At 36.8% G+C, this 22740-nt stretch overlaps 1 protein-coding gene across 1 annotated transcript; it reads left to right on the top strand.

Moving 5' to 3' along the window:
• Positions 1 to 2611: 2611 nt before the first annotated feature.
• LOC128244710 (uncharacterized) lies at positions 2612 to 22169 on the top strand. Its single transcript, XM_052962756.1, has 3 exons — positions 2612 to 2716; positions 2998 to 3094; positions 18568 to 22169. The coding sequence occupies exon 3, from the start codon at positions 18568 to 18570 to the stop codon at positions 20737 to 20739; it is 2172 nt and encodes a 723-aa protein (XP_052818716.1). The 5' UTR covers positions 2612 to 2716; positions 2998 to 3094; the 3' UTR covers positions 20740 to 22169.
• Positions 22170 to 22740: the final 571 nt, after the last annotated feature.

Genomic DNA, 22740 nt, shown 5'->3' on the forward strand with positions numbered 1-22740 from the left:
ATGGTTTTATTTACAAGGCTACGACATGGGAACATCTTGTAAATAAATAACCTGTGAACATGGTAAGTGTGGGATGTAATTCTGTACAAGGCCCCGACCTGGGTATATCAGGTACTTAAACACCTGTGAATAGGGAAGGTATAGGATATTGTTTTGATCAAGGACCCGACCTTGGTACATGAGGTACTTAAACAACCTGTGAATAGGAAGGTTTAGGATGTAATTTTGATCAAGGACCCGACCTTGGTACATGAGGTACTTAAACAACCTGTGAATAGGGAAGGTATAGGATATTGTTTTGATCAAGGACCCGACCTTGGTACATGAGGTACTTAAACAACCTGTGAATAGGAAGGTTTGGGATGTAATTTTGTAAACGGCATAGACCTGGGTACATAATGTTTTTTTCAACAACTTCTGAGCAGGGAAGGAAAAGGGTGTTTTTCTTTACAATACCCGACCTGGATACATGAGGTACTTTTTCAACAAGTGATCATGGAAGGTTTGGGATTGAATTCTGTACAAGGTTCTGACCTGGGTACATCAGAAACTTAAACAACATGTAAACAGGGAACATATGGGATGTTATTATGTACAAGGTTCTGACCTGGGTACATCGGGAACTTAAACAACATGATAACAGGGAAGATATGGGATGTTATTCTGTACAAGGTTCTGACCTGGGTACATCGGGAACTTAAACAACATGATAACAGGGAAGATATGGGATGTTATTATGTACAAGGTTCTGACCTGGGTACATCGGAAACTTAAACAACATGATAACAGGGAAGATATGGGATGTTATTATGTACAAGGTTCTGACCTGGGTACATCGGAAACTAAAATAACATGATAACAGGGAATATATGGGATGTTATTCTGTACAAGGTTCTGACCTGGGTACATCGGGAACTTAAACAACATGATAACAGGGAAGATATGGGATGTTATTATGTACAAGGTTCTGACCTGGGTACATCGGAAACTTAAACAACATGTAAACAGGGAATATATGGGATGTTATTCTAAACAAGGTTCTGACCTGAGTATATCGGGAACTAAAGCAACATGTAAACAGGAAATATGGGATGTTATTCTGTACAAGGTTCTGACCTGGGTACATCGGGAACCTGAACAACCTGTTAACAGGGAAGATATGGGAAGTTATTCTGTTCAAGGTTCTGACCTCGGTATGCCGGGAACTTAAACAACATGTAAACAGGGAAGATATTGGATTCAATTCTGTACAAGGTTCAGACCCGGTTACAACGGGAACTTAAACAACATGTAAACAGGGAAGATATGGGATGTTATTCTGTACAAGGTTCTGACCTGGGTACAACGGGAACTTAAACAACATGTAAACAGGGAAGATATGGGATGTTATTCTGTACAAGGTTCTGACCTGGTTACATCGGGAACTTAAACAACATGTAAACAGGGAAGATATGGGATGTTATTCTGTACACGGTTCTGACCTGGGTCCATCGGGAACTTAAACAACATGTATGCAGGGAAGATATGGGATGTTATTCTGTACAAGGTTCTGACCTGGGTACACCGGGAACTTAAACAACCTGTTAACAGGGAAGATATGGGATGTTATTATGTACAAGGTTCTGACCTGGGTACACCAGGAACTTAAACAACTTGTTAACAGGGAAGATATGGGATGTTATTCTGTACAAGGTTCTGACCTGAGTACATCGGGAACTTTAACAACATGTAAACATGGAAGATATGGGATGTTATTCTGTACAAGGTTCTGACCTGGGTACATCGGAAACTTGAACAACATGTAAACAGGGAATATATGGGATGTTATTCTGTACAAGGTTCTGACCTGGGTACATCGGGAACCTGAACAACCTGTTAACAGGGAAGATATGGGATGTTATTCTGTACAAGGTTCTGACCTGGGTACACCAGGAACTTAAACAACCTGTAAACAGGGAAGATATGGGATGTTATTCTGTACAAGGTTCTGACCTGAGTACATCGGAAACTTGAACAACATGTAAACATGGAAGATATGGGATGTTATTCTGTTCAAGGTTCTGACCTGAGTACATCGGGAACTTTAACAACATGTAAACATGGAAGATATGGGATGTTATTCTGTACAAGGTTCTGACCTGGGTACAACAGGTACTTAAACAAGAAGGTACATGTACAAAAGTGTAAAGCAAATCCTACACAATGTTTTAAATTATGTACTTACCAATAATAAAAATTGATTAATTAAGCTTGATCAATACAACAACACTCAAACATGACAACAAACCCTACAACTGTTGTTTAAGAATGAACACGTTGAACATATATGTCTAAATATAAAGCATTGGACATTACCCGTCTGGTCATGAGGGCAGAGAAGCAATCGCCCGACACAAGGTTTCATGCACCTGCAAATATAAACATCATACATAGATTAGATAACACAAATAAATCTGTAATCATGAAACGTATATATTTCAGGTGTGTACAAGGTGATAAGATATCGAGATGAAAATACGCGACTGATATGGTGCAACAATGCGACGTTGATAATGATAGATATATGATACTAATGATATTAACTGGTCACATTTTGGACTTTATACAATGTTATGAATGTGCGATTTTTGAAACAATAAAAAAAATCGAAGAAAACGAAATGAGATATTATATGTGAGATGTGTGCTGGTTGGTGAAAAGCTTGGAATGTATACCAGTAAGTAACTTCTTGTGCAGCGACCACATTTTGTGACATACATGCACACATCAATTTACAAGAGAATCTAAGATTATGATGCAAGCTTTTTAGTGTAAAATACCAATTTTACTTATTTTAAGTAGTATGCAGTTAAAATGTTTCTAGAACTGTTTCACATACGGCCCAAATAACAAACAAGACTATTAATTGACCGATAATTATCAATTTTGATAAGAGTTTTAATCATGTTTGGTGAGGTCACTTGTTAAAACATCTAATGATTATGCTTCTATATTCAGAACTGTTGGGAAGTGGTGGATTCCAATTGAGTCCTGACCTGGCATGTAGGCTTCATGCAGTCTGAATAAGTAGATATACATACGTTGGAAGAGAAAGGTATGTTAACACATGTAAACTGAAGCAGATTAAACATATATTCTAAAGCAGAAAATGTAATGTAAGGCTAGCGCAGTGTTTAGCACACTCGCTTCTCACCTGGGTGACCCGGGCTCGATTTCCGGCCTGGGTACATGTGTTGAGCTTAGTTTCTGGGCAACAAACTTGACAAGTGGGTTTCTTCGGGTACCCCGCTTCCCATTCACAACACAAGACAACATTTTCGAGTTATTGTGTCATCAAGAGCGATTGAGAAAATGTTGAATAATTTGTTTCACATCGTTGTAATACAAATGAGTTCAAACTAAGTATATATGTATATAGATATTAAAGGAGCTGTACACCGTATGATGAAATAGCGAGAAAAAAGAAAATTGTCGAAAACTGACATAAACTTGGAATTGTTGTGTACAATGCATTGATACTTACTAACTGCAGTACCACATAGTTTACAACTAATCTATTTTTTCGCATTTTTTTTTTGTATTTTTCAATTAAAAAAATACTAGGTATTATACCTAGTAGAATTCATTCCTTATGTATGATTGCCTAGTCGATGTTATCACGTGATATTAACAAGTTAGGTATATAGCTGAAATATTCGAGGACAACTGATAGGGGTAAGCCTTCATAGCACTGTGAATACAACACTAGTATGCAATTTTGGCGACCCCGGTTCGAACCCGGTCTCCGACTCGATTTGTTTTTACATTTGTTTTTACAATTGTGATATCAAAGAGTTAAACATTTTATTAAATAATTGTCCTGAGATTCGTTACAGAAAATAACTTTTTTTGGTGCCAATCTGGTGTACAGTCCCCTTAAGAACATGAAAAATAAGTTATGAATTTAAAAAGTAGCGTGCATTTTATGCAACCTGACAAATGCTTTCTAATGGTGTTTTTGTACGTCTGACGTAAGCTTTCTCACCGTGTTTTTTGTACAACCTCACATATGCTTTTTCACGGGGTATTTTGTACATCCTGACAAGTATTTTCTCACACTGTATCTTTATATCCTTACATAAACTTCACATTACATTTTGTACCGCCTGACATTAGCTTTCTCATGGTGTATTTTACAGTCTGATCAATACCTTCTCAAAGTATGTTTTATATTCTGACATAAGCTGTCTCTCAGAATAATCTTTAGTATTCAAAGAGTTTTCTAACGTCGTATTTTGTACAGTCTAACACAAGCTATCTCACTGTGTATTTCGTAGTATGCCAAAAGTTTTCCTATGTTGAATTTTGTAGTCTGACATAAGCTTTTTTACGGGGTTTTATAGTCTGACGTAAGCTATCTCACAGTGTATTTTGTAGTCTGACAAAAACTTTCCTACAGTTTATTATTTACATTCTGACACAAGCTTTCTTACGTTTTTATAGTCTGACGTAAGCTATCTCACAGTGTATTTAGAAGTCTGACAAAAGCTTTACTACAGTTTATTTTTTACATTCTGACACAAGCTTTCTCACGGTGTAGTTTATACAGTCTGTCTTCCTCACTGTGTAGTTTGTAATATGACCAAAGCTGTCTCATCTTGTAGTTTGCCAAATGCTTTCTTGCGGTGTGTTTTGTAGGCTGACATAAGCTTTCTTTGGGTGTATTTTAAAGTCTGACAAAAGCTGTCTAACAGTGTATTTTGTACAGTCTGACATAAGATTTCTTAAAGTATATTTCGTACTGTCTGACATAGGCGTTTTCAATTTATATTTCGTATTCTGACAAAAGCTGTCTCACTGAGTATTTTGTAGACTGCCTAAAGCTTCCTTACGGTGTATTTTGTACAGACTGACATAAGCGTTCTTATCTTGTATTTTGTAAGTCTGGCATAAGCTTTCTTCGGTGCAATATAAACAGTCTGACATAAGCTTTCTCACTGTGTATTTTATAGTCTGACAGAAGTTTTTTCACGGTGTATTTTGTACAGTTTGACATAAACATTCTCATTGAGTATTTTTGTAGTCTGACATTAATGTTCTTACAGTGATTTTTGTACAGTCTGGTGCATGTTTACAGAACGATAAAACATTCATAGAGTTTCTCAAATATTTCCATAAAACTGGAATCAGTGACATTTGATAAAACATATGCAATTTCTCATATATTTTCAGAATACTTCAGGCCTCCTTGTCAAATGACAAAACATACGCAGTATCTCATATGACTATTAGAATATTTCAACATAACTTGCCTCATTACCATATGATATAAGAAAAAAATACATATGAAGTTTTACATATGACTTACATGCTTACAATACTGACCTTCCTCTATTGTACGCATGAAGAGATTGGTCACTATTTAAGTCAGGGAGAGGTAGGTCACTATTGTAAGCATGAATTGGTAGGTCACTATTGTGAACATGGGAGAGGACGGCCACTATTGTAAGCATGAATTGGTAGGTCACTATTAAAAGCATGAAGAGGTAGGTCACTGTTTTAAGCATGAAAAGGTAGGTCACTATTATATGCATGGAGAATTGTTAGCAAATAGATGTAGGATACTTTTGAAAGCTAGAAAAGGTAGGTTACTATTGTTAGGATCGAGAGGTAGGTTACTTTTGTAAGCAACGATATGTATGTCACTATTGTAAGTATGTAGATATATGTCACTATTGTATGCATGGAGAGGTAGGTCACTAGTGTATGCATGCAAAAGTAGGTCACGATTGTAAGGATGGAGATGTATGTCGCTATTGAGAAGCATCGAGAAGTTGGTCAAGATTGTAAGCCTGGGGTGGTAGGTCCTGATGGTATGCATGAAGAGATAGGTCACAATTGATAGCATGGTTTGGTAGGATACGATTTTTAACATTTAAAGGTAGGTTTACATGAAAATCATTTGAGAGACATGTCACTATTGTAAGCATGATGAGGTAGGTTACCATAAGTGACTTCGCTCTCCATGCTTACAATAGTGACCTACCTCATCATGCTTACAATAGGAACTTACCTCTCCATGCTTACAATAGTGACCTACCTCCCATGCTTACAATAGTGGCCTACAACTCCATGCTTACAATAGGAACCTTCCTCTCAATGCTTACCTAAGTGACTTCCCTCTCCATGCTTACAATAGTGACCTACCTCTCCATGCTTACAATGGGGACCTTTCTCTCCATGCATACAATAGGGAACTACCTTTTCTTGTTTATAATAGTGTCCTACCTCTCCATGCTTACAATAGTTACCTACCTCTTGATGGTTACAATTCGGACATACCTCTCCATGTTTACAATAGTGACATACCTCTATATGCTTATAATAAGGACCTACCTCTCCATGCTTATATAAATTACTTCTCGATCCTTGCTTAAAAATAGTGCCCTGCCTCTTCATGCTTAAAATAGGAAAGTACCTCTCCATGCTTACAATAGGGCCGTACCTCTCCATGCTTACATAAGTGACTTCCCTCTCCATGCTTACAACAGTTCCCTACCTCTTCATGCCTACAAGAGGGACCTACCTCTCCATGCTTACAATAGTGGCCAACCTTTCCATGCTTACAATAGTTACCTACCTCTTCATGCTTACAATAGGAACCTTCCTCTCCATGCTTACAATAGGCACCTACCTCTCCATGCTTATAATAGTGACCTACCTCCCCATGCTTACAATAGTGTTCGTTCTCTCCATGCTAACAATAGTGACCTATCTTTCCATGCTTAAAATAGGGACCTTCCTCTCCATGCTTACAAGAGTGACCTACCTCTCCATGCTTACAATATTGGCCTACCTCTCTATGCTTACAAAAGGGACCTACCTCTCCATGCTTACAATAGTGGCCTACCTCTCCATGCTTGCAATAGTTGCCTACCTCTCCATGCTAACAAAAGTGGCATACCTCTCCATGATTACATAAGTGACCTCCCTTAACATCCTAACAAAAGTCACCTACCCGATCATTTTTACCTACAATAAAAGGAAGCTAACTGGAGAAGTATTGTTACAGTTGTGGTTTCTGTAGGACATCTTATTCCTCCTGTCTCTCAATATACGCTCCTTTCCTCCACCATTAGAGATTACGGCCTGTAATATAAGCAGGACAATATGATTTTGAGATCTGGGACTCATTTTTAATATAATACACCAATACAGCAACCCCGCATTAAAGCTGGATTTTTTATTCGAAGATGCGATATTGCAAACCTAAGATTTAAGCTAGTTTTTTAACAAAGATGACCCATATTTATAGATAATGTTCATACAAACAACCTTATTAGATTTCATTAAGATCAGCAGAAACTATTTCATTTCTGTGAGGAAAAATAAACACTTTACAGCTTTTCTTTAAAGATATGTTCCAGGGGCCTAGATGTTGACCCAAGATGATACACTTAATCATCTTTAAATTTCATGCACATAAATGTTTTTAAAAGTTAATTAAATTTTGAATTTAAAACTAGAACAGAAAATCAAATTTCGGCTAATTTTACCTAATGACTTATCTTTTCCAAAGATGAATCCTACTAACAATAGTCTAAGATACAATGCAAACATTTAAAGTGTAAATAATTGTGTATGTTAACATCCATATAAAACCAGAATTGAGTGTAGCCTGACATTTCTGCAACAAACATTGCATGTACCCTTAAAGCAAGTCACAAAAGGACCAACATACAAAGATCCTTAAAATACACTCGTTGACAGTGGCGCCAAAATGACAATTGCATGTGTGCGCAGAAGCATGTGTGCGTAAGTATGCGAGTATATAAATTAACCAAATGTCATGAGAATTGAGCTTTTTGAGCCTGTAGGTGAACTCGTAGTTGACACCACTGGATATGGCTCTGTCAGTGAAATAGACGTAAAACACACTCAGTTATAAAGTCGGACGTTAAGCAAGAAAAAAAGTGCTTACAAGTTATAGAAATGACCTTAACACACTCCAGTGCAATAGTAGCGTTAAGATACGCTAGTTTAACACTTATTTATCTATTGGACGCATGCCCGGATTAAGGTAGATAAGAAATTCAAAATTTATGAGGGTCATAAAGTTGACCCGTCCTTTTATTATAAGTTTCAATAGATTTGGATGTAGCCATAATTAAGTAGAGCTGTTCTACAGGGGAAAGGTTAGTTGATAAAGTACTGAAATCTTAAATCATCTCTGATAATTTATATTCTTTTACATCTTATAATGCGTGTTTCCTTGTAGTATTTAATTGATCGTTTATCAAGACATTTAATTAAGAACATCTCCACACCTTTATTTTAACAGTTTGGCAATTCTTCTCATTGGGTGTGAAATTTCAGAAAGGTATAGGTAAAGTGAAATATCAACTGCTGTTGCTATCATTTAGAACCGGTCTTTAACGATAACAAGCTAAAATGTCATTGACAATTAGAAAGGTATACCCGGTTTATTCCATATCACATTGAATGGCATACGAATGGAATTCTTGCCAGTCGAACAAGTTCATAACTAGACAATCATTGGAGCCCAAGAAAGGGGCCTTGCTCTACAGGTGTGTATTGTCTCTTGAAACATGCATACAAAGAGTCTTTTGAATATCTCGGAACAGTTTGAAATTATGACCAATGTTAATGTTTTGCACATCTAAGCAACTAACTTCAAAAATATGTTGCCTTGACCCTTCCCTTTGAAAAGCAAGCAAGCTATAAATCTATGATTTAACAGGTCTAATTTCTGTGTTTTTATATTTTAGAAAATATTTTAATATTGGCATACTTTACTTACTACAAAGCCCCGACCTGCGTACATCAGATACTTAAACAACCAGTAAACAGGGAGAATATAGGATGTAATTATGTACAAGGCCCCGGCTTGCATTCATCAGGTACTTAAACATGTGGACGATAAAGATAGGGAATATAGAGGATGGTATTATTTACAAGGCTACGACATGTGAAAATCATATACATAAACAACCTGTGAACAGGGTAAGTCACAGTGGGATGCAATTATGAACAAGGCACCGGCCAGGGTATATCAGGTACTAAAAATACTTGGAAGGTATTGGAAATTGTTCTGACCAAGGACCCGACCTGGGTACATCAGTTACTTAAACGACGCGCGTAAGGGAAGGTTCGGTATGAAATTCAGAACACGGCTTAGACCTGGGTACGTCATGTTTTTTTTAACAACCTGTTAACAGGGAAGCTTAAGGATGTTTTTCTTTACTATACCCCGACATGTGTACATCAGGTACTATTACAACCAGTAAACAGGAATGGTTTGGGATAACATTCTGTACAAGGCTCTGACCTAGGTACATCAGGAACTTAAACAACCTGTTAACAGGGAAGATATGGGGTGTTATTCTGTTCAAGGTCCCGGCATATATATATATATATATATGTATGTATATGCTTTATACCAGTGATTTTTGTACGTCTGACGGTAGCTTTCTCACCGTGTTTTTTGTACAACCTCACATATGCTTTTTCACGGGGTATTTTGTACATTCTGACAAACATTTTCTCACTTTGTATTTTTATATCCTTAAATAAACTTCTTCACATTACATTTTGTGCCGCCTGACATTAGCTTTCTCATGGTGTATTTTATAGTCTGACAAAGACTTTCTCAAAATATATTTTATATTCTGACATAAACTGTTTCTCTGTATATTCTTTAGTCTTCAAAAAGTTTTCTTTGACGGTGTATTTTGTACAGTCTAACATAAGCCATCTCACTGTGTATTTTGTAGTATGTAAAAAATTTCCTATGTTGAATTTTGTATTCTGACATAACCTTTCTTATGTTTTTTTAAAGTCTGACATAAGCTATCTCACAGTTTATTTTTTACATATGCTTTATAAGGGTGAATTTTAAAGGCTGACAAAAGCTGTCCCACAGTGTATTTTGTTAAGTCTGACATAAGCTTTCTTATGGTGTATTTCGTACTGTCTGACATAAGCGTTTTCAATGTATATTTAGAATTCTGACAAAAGCTGTCTCACTGTGTATTTTGTAGATTGCCTAAAGCTTCCTCAAGGTGTATTTGTACAGTCTGACATAAGTTTCCCTATCATTTATTTTGTAAGTCTGATATAAGCTTTCTTCGGTGTAATTTTAACAGTCTGAAATAAGCTTTATCACTGTGTATTTTGAAGTCTGACATAAGCATATGCAGTTTCTTATAAATTTTCAGAATATTTCAACAAAACTTGCCTCATTACAATATGATATAAGAAAAAAACATATGAAATTTCACAAATGACTTATATGCTTACAATACTGACTACCCCTCCAATTCTACAATAGCGACCTAACTCTCCATCCTTACAAAAGTTCCATTCCTCTCCATGCTTACAATAGTTACCCACCTTTCAGTGCTTCCAATAGTGACCTACCTCTTAATGCTTACAATACTGACCTACATATCAGTGCTTAAATTAGAGACCTACCCCTTTATCTTTACAAAAGATACCTACCTTTAAGAGCTTACAATAGTGACCAACCTCTAAGTGCTTACAATATGGACCTTCCTCTAAGTGCTTACAAAAGTGACATATATATAAGTGCTCAAACTAGTGAGCTACCTCTAAGCGCTTAAAATAGTGACCTACCTCTAAGTGCTTATAGTAGTGACCTACCTCTAAGTGCTTACAATAGTGACTTACCTCTCAGTGCTTACAAAAGTCCCCTACCTCTCGGTGCTTGCAAAAGTGCCCAACCTCTCCTTGCTTACAAAAGTGCCCTACCTCTCAGTGCTTACAATAGTGTCCTACCTCTCAGTGCTTACAACAGTGCTCTACCCCTAAGTGCTTACAATAGTGACCTACCTCTTTATGCTTACAATAATAACCTACTTCTAAATGCTTACAATAGAAACCTACCTCTTAATTTTAAAAAAAGTGACTACCTCTCCCAGCTTAAATAAGTTACCTACTTCTCTGTATTTCCTATGGTAACCTACCATGCTTACTAAAGTGATATACCTCTTCATAATGCTTTTAATGTTAACCTACCTTTCAATGTTAACAATAGTATTCTAACAACCCATGCTATCAATTGTACCCTACCACTTCATGCATATCATCAGGACATACCTCTTCATGCTTACAATCTTGACAAATTCTCGATGCTTACGATTGTGACCTACATCTCCATTTATACAATAGTGACATACATATCCATGCTTAAAATCTTGACATATCTCTCCATGCTTATAATAGAAACCTACTACTCCATGCCTACAATCTCGATCAACCTCTCCATGTTTACAATAATGACCTAACTCTCACAGCTTAAAAAAGTAACCTACATCTATATGCTTACAATAGTAATCTACTTCTCCATGCATAGTATAATAAACTACCTACATGATTACAATGGTGACCTACCTATTCATGCTTTTAATAGTGACCTACCTCTCCATGCTTACAATAATAACCTACTTCTCATTGCTTACAATAGAAACCTACCTCTCACTTTTTAACAAAGTTCCTCATGCATATAGTAGTGACCTACCACTTCATGCTTACAATAGTGACCCACCTCTTCATGCTTATAATAGTGACCTACCAATTCATGCTTGCAATAGTAACCTACTTCGCCATGCTTATAATAGTGACCTTCCTCTCCATGAATTCAATGGTGACCTTCCTCTTCATACTTATATAGTGACGTTTTAATGTATGCTTTCAATAGTTGCCTAACTCTACTTGGTTACAGCAGTGACCTAAATCTTTATGCCTACGATAGTAACCTAACTCTCAATGCTAAAAAAAGTAACCTACTTCTCCATGCTTACATTAGTGACATACATACACATGCAAAAAATAGTGACCTTTCTCTCAAAACACATTATAGCACCCTACTTATCCTTCCTTACAAAAGTGACCTTCATCTCCATGCTTCCTATGGTAATCTACCTATTACTGCTTACAATAGTGACATATTTCTCCATGCTTTACATGGTAACCAACCTTAAATGTTTACAGTCGTATCCTACCAACGCATGCTATCAATTGTGACCTAATACGTAATGCATACCATCAGGACCTACCTCTCCATGCTTACAATCTTGACCAACTTCTCGATGCTTGCATTCTACTTTTCCATGCATATAATAGTGACCTACCTCTCCATGCATACAATAGTGACATACATCACCATGCATACAATAGTGATATACATCTACATGCTTACAATTGTGACATACATATACATGCTTGCAATTGTAAATTACCTCTCCATAATAACAAAAGTAACTTACCTTTCCTAGCTTAAAGAAATCATACCTCTATATGCTTACAATAGTAACTTATTTTTCCATGCATATACTAGTGACCTTCCTGTTCAGGCTTTACAATAGTGACTTTCCTCTACATGCTTTTGACTTACCAATTCCTGCTTAAAAAAGTTACCGTTCTCTCCCATGCTTACAATAGTGACCTACCAATTCATGCATACACTAGTGACCTACCTCTCCCTGCTTTAAATAGTGACCTATCTCTTCATGCGTACACTAGGGACCTACCTCTCAATGCTTACAAGAATGATCTACCTATTCATGCTGAGAATAGTCAACTTCCTCTCCATGATGACAACAGTGACCTACCTCTCCATGCTTACAATAGTGGCCTTACCTCTCCATGTTTACAATAGTAACATACCTTTCCACACTTAAAATAGGGACCTAGCTTTCCATGATTACAATAGTGACCTACGTCTCAATGCTTACAATAGTGACCTACCAATTCATGCTTACAATAGTGACCTAGCTCTCCATTCTTACACTTGTAACCGATCCCTGCATGCTTACAATAATGACCTACATCTCCATGCTTACAATAGTAACCTACCTCTTCATGCTTATAATAGAGACATACATCTCCATGATTACTAAAATGGCAAATTTCTCAATGCTAATTAAAGTAACATACCTTTCCAAGCTTATCAAAGTGACCTTCCTATACATACTTACAAAAGTAAAATACCTCTTCATGCTAACAATAATGACCTTGCTCTCCATGCTTGCAGTGATGACCTTTCTCTATATCCCTAAAAATGTGAACTACCTCTACGTGATAGCAAAAGTGACCTAATATCCCAATGCTTAAAATAGTGACCTACCTCTCCATGCTTACAATCGTGACCAACCTCTCCATGCTTACAATATTTGCTTTCCCCTCCATGTGTACATTAGTAACATATCGCTCCAGACTACAATAGTGACCTACTTTTCCCTGCTTACAATAGTGACCTACCCCTCCCTGCTAACATAGTAACCTTCTTCCCCTTGTTACAATAGTAAACTACCTCTCCCTGCTTACAAAAGTTGCCTACCTATCAAAACTTACAAAAGGGACCTACCTCTTTATTCTTACACATGTAACATACATCTCCACGCTTACAATAGGGACCTACCTCTCTAGTTTTTCACAAATGACCTACCTCTCCATGCTTACAAAAGGGACCTACCTCTTCATTTTAACACAAGCTACATACCGCTCCATGCTTACAATAGTGGCATACTCCATCTTGCTAACGATAGCGACTATCCCTCTATGCTTTCAAAAGGGACCTTCCTCTTCATTCTTACACCAGCTGCCTGCCTCTCCATACTTACAATTGGGATCTACGTCTCTATGCTTACAATAGTGGCCTAACTCTCCATGCTAACAATACGAACCTACCTCTTCATGCTTACAATATTGACCTACCTCTTCATGCTTACACTAGTGACCTACATCTACATGCTTACAATAGTCGCTTACAACTCCCTTCTTACATAAGTGACTTCCCTCTCCATGCTTAAAATAGTGACCTACTTCTCTATGTTTACAATGGGGACCTACCTCTCCATGCTTACAATAGTGTCCTTCATCTCCATGCATAAAGCAGTGACCTTCCTCGCCATGCTGACAACAGGGATCTTCTTCTCTATAATTTCATAAGTGTCTTCCCTATCCATGCTTATAATAGTGGCCTACCTCTCACTGCTTACAATACGGAATTACCTTGCTATGCTTACATTAGTGGGCTACTTTTCCATGCTTACAATAGTGCCCTGCTTCTCCACGCTAGCAATAGATACCAATCTCAAAATCTTACAATAGTGATATACCTCTCCATAATTTCAATAGTGGCCTACCACTCGATGTTTACAATAAAGACCTACCTTTCTATGCTTACATAAGTGACTTCCCTTTCCATAATTACAATAGCGACCTGCTTCTCCACGCTAGCAATAGGGACCGACCTCTCCATGTTTACAATAGTCGCTTACAACTCCATGCTTACAATAGGGACCTACCTCTCCATGCTTACATTAGTGACTTCCCCCTCCATGCTTACAATAGTGACCTACCTCTCAATGCTTACAATAGGGACCTACCTCTCCATGCTAATAAAAGTGGCTTACCTCTCCATGCTTACAATAATGACCTAACTCTCCATGCTTACAATAGTGACCATCCTCTCCATGCTTACAATGGGGACCTACCTCTCCACGCTTATTTTAGTGACCTACCTCGCCATGCTTACAATAGGGACTCACCTCTCTATAATAACATAAATGTATTCCCCCTCCATGCTTTTAATAGATGCCTTACTCTCAATGCTCACAATAGGGAGCTACCTTTCCATGCCTACAGTAGTGGACTACCTCTCCGTGCTTACAATAGTGACCTGCTTCCCTACGCTAGCATTTGATAACTACCTTTCCATGCTTACAATAGTGACCTTCGTCTCCATGCTTACAATAATGACCTTCATCTGCATGCTTACAATAGTCGCTAACAACTCCATGGTTACAAAAAGGGACCTACCTCTTAATGCTTACATGAGTGGCTTCCCTCTCCATGCTTACAATAGTGACCTACCTCTCAATGCTTACAATAATAGGGACCTACCGTGCCATGCTTACAATAGGGACCTACCTCTCCATGCTAACACTAGTGACCTATAGCTCCATGCTTACAATAGTGGCCATCAACTCTATGCTTACAATAGGGACCTACCTCTTTTTGCTTACATAAGTGACTTCCTTCACCATGCTTACGATTGTGACCTACATCTCCATGCGTACAATAGGGACCTACCTCTACATGTTTACAATAGTGGCCTACCTCTCCTTGCTTACAATAGGGGCCTACCTCTTCATGCTTTCAATAGGGACATACCTCTTCATGGTTACAATAGGTACTTACCACGCCATGCTTATAATAGTGACAAACCTCTCCATGCTTGAAATAAGGACCAACGTCTCCATGCTTACAACAGTGATCTACCTCTCCATGCTTACAATAGTGTCCTACCAATTCGTGCTTACATTAGTGCTTACCTCTCCATGCTTACTATAGGGACCTTCCTCTCCATGCTAACAACAGTGACCTACCTCTCCATGCTGGAAATACTGGCCTACCTCTCCATGCTTACAATAGGGACCTCCCTCTCCATGCTTACAATAGTGACCCATCTTTCCATGCTTACAAAAGTGCTCTATCTCTCCATGTTTACAATAGTGACATACCTCTCCATGAATACATAAGTGACTACACTGTCCATCCTTACAATAGAGACCTACCCGATCATTTTTACAATTGTGACTTACCGTCTATCGAAGGAGGCTTACTGGGCTAGACAGTATTTTTCCACTTGTGGTTTCTGTAGGACATCGTCTTCCTCCTGTCTCTCAATATACGCCCCTTTCCTCCACTATAAGAGTTTACAGCCTGTAATACAAGTAGGACAATATGATTTGGAGATCTGGAACTCATTTTTACCATACACTAATACAGCAACCCCGCATTAAAGCTGGATGTTTTATATGAAGATGCGATATGGCAACCCTAAGATTTAAGCTGGGTTTTTTTAACAAGGGAACAAATATTTGTAGATATTGTTCATACAAACAACCTGATCAGATTTCATTAAGATCAACAGAAACTATTTTATTTCAGTGAGGAAAAATAAACACAGCTTTTCCTCAAGGATAAGTCCCAGGGACCTAGTTTTTGACCCCAGATTATACACTCAATCATTTATTTATTTTATGCACATAAATGTTTTAAAAAGTTAATCAAATTTTGAATTTTAAACTAGAACAGAAAAAAGTAAGTCACAAAAAGGCCAAAATATAAAGATCATGAAAATACATTTATTGACTGTGGTGCTGACATGACAATAGCATATGCGCGCAGAAGCATGCGTGCGTAAGTATGCGTGAACATAAATTAACCAAAGAATTTGTTTTAAATATCTTACAGAAAAAAACTGTATTTTTGATAAAATTCTGTTTTATTTGACTTAGATATCCTGCAGAAAAAATGTCAGAGTTTCAAGAAAAAAATATAATATGAGGTAAAAACTTTCTATGATTTGACCTAGTGACTTGTGGTCAGGTAACCAATATTCACAAATGTTCAAGACATCATGTAGACGAGTATTCAGTGCGATTTATAAGAATTGGATTACATTTTACGACTTGACGAAAAAATATAAATGTTTGAGATGGACAAAATATTTCCTGAGATTTGGCCTTGTGACCTAGTTCTTGAAAACACACACACATACATGCACACACACGCACGCACGCACGCACGCACGCACGCACGCACGCACGCACACACACATACACACATGTTGAAGACAATTTGCAGAAAAGTATTAGGACAAAGTGTCAGAACACTTTAACTAAAAACTATTGATTTGACCCAGGGACCTTACTTTGACATATATTCACAAATGCTCAAAACTACATGTAGACGGGTATTTCTGAAAATGTTCCTAACAATTTGATACAAATTATTGACTTAATGATATTAAAAGTCTTAAACACCCACCAGCCCATACAAACGCCCGCCCAAAACCATTTTTCTTACTCTTCACTTAAGTTTAAATTTTTCATATATATTTCAATTCTTGCATTATCGACGTTGTAGTTCATAGTATAATGTGTTTCAACAAATGCATTCACTATTTTTACAAATTAAGGATTGATTTTATTTTTTCTTGCATTTATACTTTATGAACACAGAAGGGCACGATGCACACTAGCACTTCTTGGTCATTTGCTCGCTTACACTAATGCGTTCATACAGCATAAACACAAGAAAAAAACGATCAAAACTTATATTTACGGTTACAAAAAAATAGTTCTTGCTATTTAAAATTAGCAGTATCTTCTGCAATTGAGTATTTGTTCTTAAGAAAGTGTAACTGACAACATACCTTTGTTAAAAAGAAAAGCTGAACTTTGTATCGCCGTATATCATTGCTGAAGTGACGTCTCACTTATGCAATAATGAAGTAAACAATGGCGAAATAACATATAATTTTAGGTGGTTGATTTAACTATTAATTACAATTTTATATCATATGTTTATACTATGATAGGAAAAACATTCTTTCAAGAGCAAATTGTTATAAGTTTAATATATTATTATAAATGCTTTTCATACAGTTATCCTTCAGATGTCATTTGCGTAATAAGTCTGGTGTTTAATTCAATGAAATAACATGCACCTTAAGTGAATATAATCACAAATATTTTGTTACCGGTCTTAACAAGCAAAAACCCTTTAAGTAATTAGTTGTTTTTCTTTCAGCCAATTTGAGGTAAATGTAACACTGATCTAAATTTCTGTTTTTAAAAATAAGCTCATGGCATCTGGTGTATTATTCTATCAAAAGATGTATGAAATAGAAGATTTTGTTCATGTATGCATTGGTTATAGTTACAATCAAATGTGGTTTTGATCAAGCAATGGACAACATATTTATTATATTACAGTAATAAAGTATATGCTGTCAATGTACAATGTATTGTATTAAATGGATATGGATTATATGGTTCAGATTCATTTACTGTATTAAGTTTTTTATCACTGCTTTTTACATTCAATTGTTGAAATGAAAATGTCAGCATAAATTTGTGTAAGTGGTAAATGGTACGTGTTAAAATATAATACGAAAACATAAAAAAAACATGAATATAATACATTAATTTAACAAATCAATACCTAACAAAACATCAATATGTACCTAAATGCTAACAAGATATTTCATTAAAATCAATTGGCTGAGTAAGTAGGACAGTCACACATATATTGACACCTTTATCGACATAAATATAATAATTATCAAAATTATTATAATATAAATGATAATGTGTTTAATTATTTCATTTAATTACAATGATTTTAATAAACGTATATCTTGAATACACTAAATTTTGAAACACAACAAATTTGCTATACGGTCTTCATCAAGAAATAAAACAGCAGTGTAAACAAACGAAAGAAAACACCCTACTAACACACACGTCTAAAACATGATAAAAATAAGGAAGATATCATAGAAAATAATCTTCAAAACACAAATAATTAGATTATGTACAACAAATGCGTTATAGACTTGATTTTCGAGCACATACATGCAATGAAAAATAAAGAAACACATGCTAAAACTTATACTGTGATGTACATGCAATAAAAGAAGCACATATCAATTATATAAAACAATGCTATTTTTAACTTAAATCTTTTAAGATGGAACAACAAGCGGAACATGCGCTGTCTCTACGATTGTCCCTGGTGTTGGAGGACATCGGGGTGAACAGGTTCATAATCGCCAGGAGAAGGAGGACGTGGCTGATGCGGGAGACAAGGTTGACAATCAGTATATCATTATTGGGTAAAAACGTTAAATACTATCATTTTGGCAGCCAGAGTGAGGGAACTACAACGCCTGGCATGCAATCAGACCTTGATGCATTGGTCTGCCTTGATTTCCCCGTCATATTGGACTTGGATGAGTGGCAGGAGAGAAAGGTACAACTCCTTGTTGTCAATTCAGATCAGTTACCACCCCAGCACTGCTGGCTTCAATGGCTGAGACCCGACATTCAATCACCATGGACACAGCTCATATTTCCCAGTGATGTAATAGACAATGAAGGCAGAGTGCTGCATACGAATTCACAGGTGGAAGCCAGAGAAAGTATCAGACAATTTAGCCCAATAGGTGAAGTTGTGCAACATGGACCATCCAGAAGCTGGGATGAAAATTCAGATGTAGTTTTTGCCCATCATTGTGGCAGTCTACCAAAGGAGTGTCAGTTTCTTTTCAACAGACCCCGGCCCGGACATTGGCCCAGACCTGACACACTGGCCAGGGTAAGACAAACTGGGGTGTTTCTGGTGCCACACGGATATTCGGCGTCTCCTTCAAGACCAACCAGGTGTCGGTCTACTGCACTTCATGTCAACCCAAATAACCCATATTATCCACAGTCAAACTGGGAATGGAGGTTTTCTACATCAATGATGGAAAGATTGCTGATGTTTGACATGAACATTGTGCAGTACAAGACATATGTATTCATTAAAATCTTGAGAAAAACTTTCTTAAAGCCTGTTGTTGGAGACCGTCTCAGTACGTTTCACATGAAGACTGCAATGCTGTTCACATTAGAGACCTATCCACCAGAGATATGGAGAGAGGAAAACCTAGTACAGTGTGTGATTTACTGCCTGACGACACTTCGCAGGTGGCTGAAGTTGAAACACTGCCCACACTACACTATAGCTGGAGTGAATCTTCTTACAGAGAAACTATTCAAACATGAACTCCCGATATTGTCCGCAATACTTTCCTCCTTGATGGAATCCAATATGCCCTACATTCCACAGATAGACATGGATTTACTGGGAGTCAAGATGCTGGGTATAAGCAGAAGCCTTGTTTTCGAAAGTAACGAACGGAATAAAAACAATCAACTGATCCTAGCAGATCTGATTAAAGAATACAATGATTTAATCATAAGGCATGAAGATACCATAGCTAAGTGGTCGTTGTACACATTGGAGGAGCTCAATTCACTCATAACAGAACAGCTCCACACTTTACAACAAATGTCACAACATGGGACAGACTTCGAACGAGAAATAACTACAGTGATCATGCCTTTGTGGTACGGATCCCTTGCCTCTCTCCAGGCTTCAAGGTGTATTCACATAGGACAATCAATAACACAGAACATTCTCGACCTGTACCTTCTGTCTTTTGACTCTGACCTTCTGTCTAGTAGACTAAAGTATGCCTCCATGTTGTACTGCAATGGGCAGTATGATGCAGCAGCAGACTGTCTGGTGTTCTGTGAGGGACTGCTGGGGCCAGAAGTGTGGCAATTATGCAAATGTGTTGGAAGAATTTGCGTAACACCGAGCAGTAAGTTCTTAGACAAGGCTGAACGTTCCTCTTATGAAGACACACTACAGAAGTTTACTGCCATATGTGTTAACTTCATGCCGCAAGAAAGATGCTGTGTACCAGAACATCTCGTGTATGAAATGTTCAGAACTGTTGGAGATAAGGACAAACAAGAGAGACGCCCAGCAGATCATTATCATTGGATGGATCATGTCGTGATTGACTGTATCCCCTTTCTCTACTATCTGCAATTCCTTATATACAGGCAACTGAACATGCATTATAGGAAATATGCAGCCGGAGCAAATCTTCGCCAATATATATTTACGGAGAGTCAAGGCCATGGTCACATAGAGACAGCCTTAAACATGCTGGGCAACTGCTATGAACTTGAAAACCGACTGGATCTTGCTTGGATATGCTACTCAAAATCTCTTAAATATTGCCCAAGAAACAATGCAGCCAATTGGCATGTCGCTAGAATTGTGCATGAGCTAGTCAACAGCTAAACAATAATTATTGTAAAAAATGTATTGAACACTTTTAAGAAGATTAAAATGAACGTTGATATTTTCAAGTTATATTTTAGGAAGATTACTGATTGAATAAAGAAGCCTGTCAGAATCAAAATGCAGCAATGAAAAATTAAAGACCTCGTTAAAAGGCCAAGTGGTTCATGCAAGAGGCTTCAACAGAAGAAAACAGGAAAAAAGTGATATGAAATGAACATTTTTGTGTTATCATTGATTTGCAATCTGTCACATTAACCAATGAAAACAGAGCATTGTTACAGAAAAATTACATGCAAAGTAGCTTGTATTTTTATAAAAATCAGCGGTCGTTCTAGGATTTGACGTTAGTGTGGGTGTTACTTAAGGGCGTATCCTTATGACTGGAGCGTCTCTATTAGAATCGAAATTTAGTTTGTTGTAAGTGTTGGCATGGTTTCCCATCAGAAATTGTTATTGTATGTTATTACTTTTTCTTTAAAAGTGAATAAAAAATAAATTTGGACGATTTAAGAGGAGGCGCACGTCCGGTACCCCTGGACCCGTTACTGATTTGATGTAGGTTATTATGGACATTTGGGTGTGCTAAACTCAGCCACAGTTTGCCATTTTCCAATTGAAGTTACCACCTTAATCAAATCAGTATTGTTATGTTTGATTATTTTTCAAGAGGCAGTGATAGTGTTTTCAGGAATTCGACACACAGAAGTTTGTATGCCTGGTGACTTCCTTTGTTTACAGTTCAATCATGTGTTTATGATTTGCCGAAACTAATATATCAAATAAGTTTTTAAGCCTTTAATGATTGTAAAATGTGTCCTTTCGTCAGATTTGATTTAAAACAAAGAGCAAATATACATGTTGTTAAACATTTACATATTACAGTATAATTACTTTCGGTCGTTGAATAGATAAATTAAGATTTTTCAGAGAATTATCGTATTTGGGGTTCGGATTTCTGGTTAATTTAGAGTAATCGTTAAATGGGACTCGCTCATGTTTTGTCACCAAAATGAGTCTTCTAAGAAATGCATCTGAAAACACTAACAGTATAATGATAAACAAATACCTGTAGTGGGGAGTGTACCAGCGCCGGTACAATCAAGTAAAGTAGAAAAACTTGATACCAAATGTATTTGCCCACTAGGACAAGCTCATAAGCTGACCAGGATATGTTAAACCTTTTTGAATACATAGGTAACATCACATGATATGTCAATCCACTTATCATGTAACATCATTTCGTTGAAACCCGTTAATAACAATTTTTTAAATCTAGGGCTTTAAAGATAAAATTTGATTTTATATCAACATTTGTTGAAGAATTCCAGCCGTCAGTTTCTAAGGTTTTTACATTTTCAAATCATTTGGAAGGAGAGATTAGCAAATACAAGTCGCTTTTATTTTTTATAATGTTTTTCTTTATTTGTTCCCAGGTTTAGTACAATTTATTATGAAACTCTATGATCACACAGTTTTAAACCTTTTATTTTATAAGGCAGACTGTGTGGGAGGGTTTTGGTTTCTAACGATGACTGCATCGTATCTTTATAAAGTGTTTGCATTAGGTGCTCTGAATTGTTTCCCTCCGTCTGCAGATAAAGTTGGGATCTCTAATCATAGAAGTACTTGGGGTTTACCTTTACGTTTATTATTATTTGTTTTATTGATAAGTTTCATCAAGTAAATGCATACTTTGATAAGATTTACCTTTTGCGTTTATCTTTATTAAGGATTGCTGGGATAAGAGTGAGGTTTGTGCATATAAACTGGTTTAAACCCCAGTAATTTTACATTTTACTGACCGTTTCAAGGCGGTACCTAACAATTCTTAATAAACATACCAATTATTTTTATATGTATATAGTATGTATGCACTGTGCTGTTTGTAGAGCTTTGTGCTGTTCTATGTTTCTTGTTTGTGATTTTGTGTTTTATGTCTTTGGCGTTTGCCCAGTGCCACTAAACCGGTTTTATGTTTAAACTTTTTGCTTCTGGGCT

The sequence above is a fragment of the Mya arenaria genome, chromosome 8 (genome assembly GCF_026914265.1).
Source record: "Mya arenaria isolate MELC-2E11 chromosome 8, ASM2691426v1".
NCBI lineage: Eukaryota > Metazoa > Mollusca > Bivalvia > Myida > Myidae > Mya > Mya arenaria.

Excerpts from the sequence above, each read along its gene's own strand:
- LOC128244710 (XM_052962756.1), top strand. The coding sequence starts at position 18,568 with ATGGAACAACAAGCGGAACATGCGCTGTCTCTACGATTGTCCCTGGTG.